Below are 3,940 nucleotides of genomic sequence, written 5' to 3'. Positions count from 1 at the left end.
CGTCCAGATCGTTTTGGTAGTAACAATGATAAAAACTTCAATAAAAGAAAACACAGACNACTTTTTAATGGTAGAAACTTACCAAAAAATTAATTTTGTCGAAGGTACATCTCCAAATTGTTATAGTTCTAATCCATAATAAAAATTAATCACTAAATTATGATATGTATCCGTTTTGTTTAAAAGAAGTAAAAAGATAAAACTATAATTTTTACAAAATCTTCATTCAGAGCTCGACCAACAGGTATTAAGGTATATTTCTGTTTGTAACGTTCATTTTATATGATTATTGCACACAAAACCACAAAAACTTGTTTATTTATTTGTATAAAATACTAATAAATCATTTTTCCGCTTATTATATTAAGTTTTCATTTAAAATGTCGATTTATTTTCAAAAATACCAGTGTACATGTCAGAATGACAGTTATATATTTACTGATTGATTGACACCACGTGACAACAGCCAATAGGAAGATAATAAAAATACATTGAAGGGCAGTTCATTCATATTTTCATTCATAATACAACTACTCCATTGAATAATGGGGTTATTAACCTGTATTATAGTAAACATTAGTATTATATCGTAATCTTTTTGCATATGAAGGGCGTTTTTGAAAAGTATATAACTTTCTTGACGTTAGACCGATTTGGATGCGGTTTTAACTAGCACACGCATCAGTTTTTTGGGAAAAGGATTATTATAATCAGCAAAACATTATTGAATCGATAGATAAAATAATTTCGATTCAAAATTAGGTTAACAAGTAACAAGTTACAATATTAAAATATGAGTTTGTAACCCTCCAACAAGAACTAAACCCAAAGAACTAATGGTAACTGTTATGTAAGAATTTATTTTATTATTTTTACGTAAAATGCATTTATTTAATGAAATTTAGTAAACAGGTAGCAGAAATAAAGTGCATAAGACCTTTTAAGCACATTATTGCATCAAAATGTCCTTAGTATTGTAATTTCTGAATTTTCTTTAAAACATTTAAAAAATAGTATTAAAATTTATTTTTAAACAAATCCTTTAATGCAAACAAAGTAAAATTGTAAAATAATTATAATCGAGATAAAAATGTATTGTTTGATGTTAATACATTACAAACTAATAGCGTTTTCTTCGTCTTCTTCCAGTGCTTCTGACGACACTTCCTCGTAGTCCCTTTCCAAAGTTGCAAGGTCGTCCCTTGCCTCAGCGAATTCTCCTTCTTCCATCCCTTCTCCAACGTACCAATGTACAAAAGCCCTTTTAGCGTACATCAAGTCAAATTTCCTGTTCAATTTGCTCCAAGCCGTTGCAATTGCCGTGGTATTGGAGAGCATACAAACGGCCCTTTGAACTCTTGCCAAGTCGCCACCTGGCACAACAGTGGGTGGCTGATAGTTTATACCAACTTTGAACCCTGTTGGACACCAATCCACAAAGCGGACGTTACTTTTGGCCTTCATCTGTGCAATTGACGCGTTTACGTCTTTAGGTACGACATCTCCGCGATAGAGAAGACAACAAGCCATGTATTTGCCCAGTCTCGGATCGCACTTTACCATTTGGTTGGCAGGGTCAAAGAGTTCAGACGTTATTTCGGAAACGGACATACCCTCGTGGTATGCCTTTTCGCATGATACCACCGGCGCGTAGGAGGCCAGGGGAAAGTGAATTCTCGGATATGGGACTAAATTCGTTTGAAATTCCGTAAGATCTACGTTCAGGGCCCCGTCGAAACGAAGGGAAGCTGTAATAGAAGACACCACCTGACCGATTAAGCGATTCAGATTGATGTAGTCAGGCCTTTCGATTCCTAGTTTTCTCCTACATATGTCGTAAATGGCTTCGTTGTCCACCATAAAGGCACAATCGGAATGGTTAAGGGTCATGTGTGTCGTCAAAATTGCGTTGTACGGCTCAACTACAGCTGTGCAAACCTAAATTGACAATTAGTTTTGTAGAACTTTTTAAATATGTTATTGAAATTAAATTAAATTATGTATACCTAGTATTTAAACTAAATAAACAATTAATGATTAAATATTTTGAATCTAGTCCTTGTTTTGTCATAAACTTCTTATTTAAGGATTCGTTAGTTGGTGAAACCCATGTTAAGATTCTTTTTTAACATTTTATAAACTACTATTTTAATTTTTTGTTGGTGTTTTTGAACGTTTTAAGAACCTTTAAAATCAAAATATTTATGAGACCAAAATGTTTTTGGGGTAAATTTGAAAGCTCTCTCTCTCCTCTTTCCTTGTCTTACAGAACTAATTAATTTTAATATAGACATAAGTACCTACAAAAAATTGACTGTTACTTAAACGTTAATAATTTATCTCTGATTTATTCATAATATGTTCTTGATCTAGCTCCATTCTTGCGGGTTTGGATTATTATGATCATGTTTTTTAACACCTGCTTAACCGATATTAATAAAATAAAGTGCAGAACATACTTTGTGATATCTATTTTATAATTGTATTCTCTTGGCGCCGTTTTAAGTCCAGTAGACGCATGCCTTGTGGCTAATCGTTCCGCACACTTTTTAATGAACGTAAAATGATCAAAATCTTTAATTTGATATTTTCAAACTGTGCTTCTGAATTGCTATTAACTGTATGGGTTATACATAGGCTAAATACATTTAGGGATTTGTACCTGGGGCGCAGGATAGACAACGAATTCCAGTTTGCTTTTCTTTCCGAAATCCTGAGACAATTTCTGCATTAGAAGTGAGGTAAAACCCGATCCAGTTCCGCCTCCGAACGAGTGGAATACGAAGAACCCCTGAAGTCCGCAACAATTCTCTGCCAGTTTATAAATTCTCTCCATGACAACGTCAATCATTTCCTTTCCGATTGTGTAATGTCCACGGGCGTAGTTATTAGCAGCGTCTTCTTTACCAGTTATCAGTTGTTCGGGATGATACAGGTGCTTATATTTGCTGGATCTAACTTCATCTAAAATAATTTTTTCAATTGATAACAGCTGCCCAATCGTTAACGATAGCAGTGGTCATTACTTACCGATAACTGATGGTTCTAAATCGACCATGATGGCTCTTGGAACCATTTTTCCATTCTCTACTTCAGAAAAGAATGTTCCATAGCAATTGTCCGATGAACATAAGGACGTCTTACTCGCAGGAATTGTACCATCAGGTTGAATTCCATGTTCTAGACAATACAGCTCCCATGTAGACGTACCAATTTGGACACCAGCTTGACCCACGTGTATAGAAATGCACTCTCTCTAAAATTGTTGTTAGATGATTTTTGAAAATGATCTTGTTAACTGTCTGGCTGACTTACCATTTTGAAATTTAGAATTAAACCTCCCTGAAGAAATTTATAATGCTTTTAACTGGAAAATTAATTTTGCATGTTACTTGCCGTTACAATAATTTTTGTTACCCAAAAAAGTTGTTTATGCCAATGCCATGGATACCTTATTATTTTTTGAAAAGCTTTCTTCGATAGACGGGCATTTTTGAAGTTTTTAAAAAAACAGTTATTAGACCACAACACGCTATAAAAATACACATTTTTTTCACAAAAAGGTTCAAGTTTTTGCAGGGATGTAAAAGTAGAATTAGAGCTAATGTAAAAATAAGGAACGAAAGACTGAAAGAAGTCGCCGATTTTAAGTTTACAGGGTGGAAAAAGCAAGTGGGCAGTGAGGAGGTTGCAAAAGGGTAGGAAAACAGAAGACGTTATGAAAGTTTAGTTGCTAAGATTTTCTCAGACATGAAAGAATAGTTGATATTAAAAATAGAAAGACAGTTAAGCGAGATAGAGGTAGATAATTAATCGAATCCTTTTTTTTAGTTGATAAACTTGGATTAGTTTTCAAAATAAATCTAATTACTATAAATAAATATATTTAGACTTCCTGAAATTCATTTATTTAATTATAATACTTTATTTTACTACATAA

At 33.4% G+C, this 3,940-nt stretch overlaps 1 protein-coding gene across 1 annotated transcript; it reads right to left on the bottom strand.

The window, feature by feature from the left end:
• Nucleotides 1–1,078: 1,078 nt before the first annotated feature.
• Nucleotides 1,079–3,459, bottom strand: LOC112904515 (tubulin alpha-8 chain-like). The gene is made up of 4 exons (XM_025974665.1): nt 3,316–3,459; nt 3,031–3,256; nt 2,663–2,964; nt 1,079–1,938 (listed from the first exon to the last, which is right to left on the bottom strand). The coding sequence occupies exons 1-4, from the start codon at nt 3,316–3,318 to the stop codon at nt 1,114–1,116; spliced, it is 1,356 nt and encodes a 451-aa protein (XP_025830450.1). The 5' UTR covers nt 3,319–3,459; the 3' UTR covers nt 1,079–1,113.
• Nucleotides 3,460–3,940: the final 481 nt, after the last annotated feature.

Source organism: Agrilus planipennis, unplaced genomic scaffold, assembly GCF_000699045.2.
Source record: "Agrilus planipennis isolate EAB-ADULT unplaced genomic scaffold, Apla_2.0 scaffold197, whole genome shotgun sequence".
Taxonomy (NCBI): Eukaryota; Metazoa; Arthropoda; class Insecta; order Coleoptera; family Buprestidae; genus Agrilus; species Agrilus planipennis.
This window is presented reverse-complemented; position numbering and strand designations above follow the sequence as displayed.

Excerpts from the sequence above, each read along its gene's own strand:
- LOC112904515 (XM_025974665.1), bottom strand. Across the intron at positions 2,965-3,030 it reads TTTAGAACCATCAGTTATCG|ATGAAGTTAGATCCAGCAAA; the intron begins GTAAGTAATGAC and ends AAATTATTTTAG. Across the intron at positions 1,939-2,662 it reads TTGTCTATCCTGCGCCCCAG|GTTTGCACAGCTGTAGTTGA; the intron begins GTACAAATCCCT and ends TTGTCAATTTAG.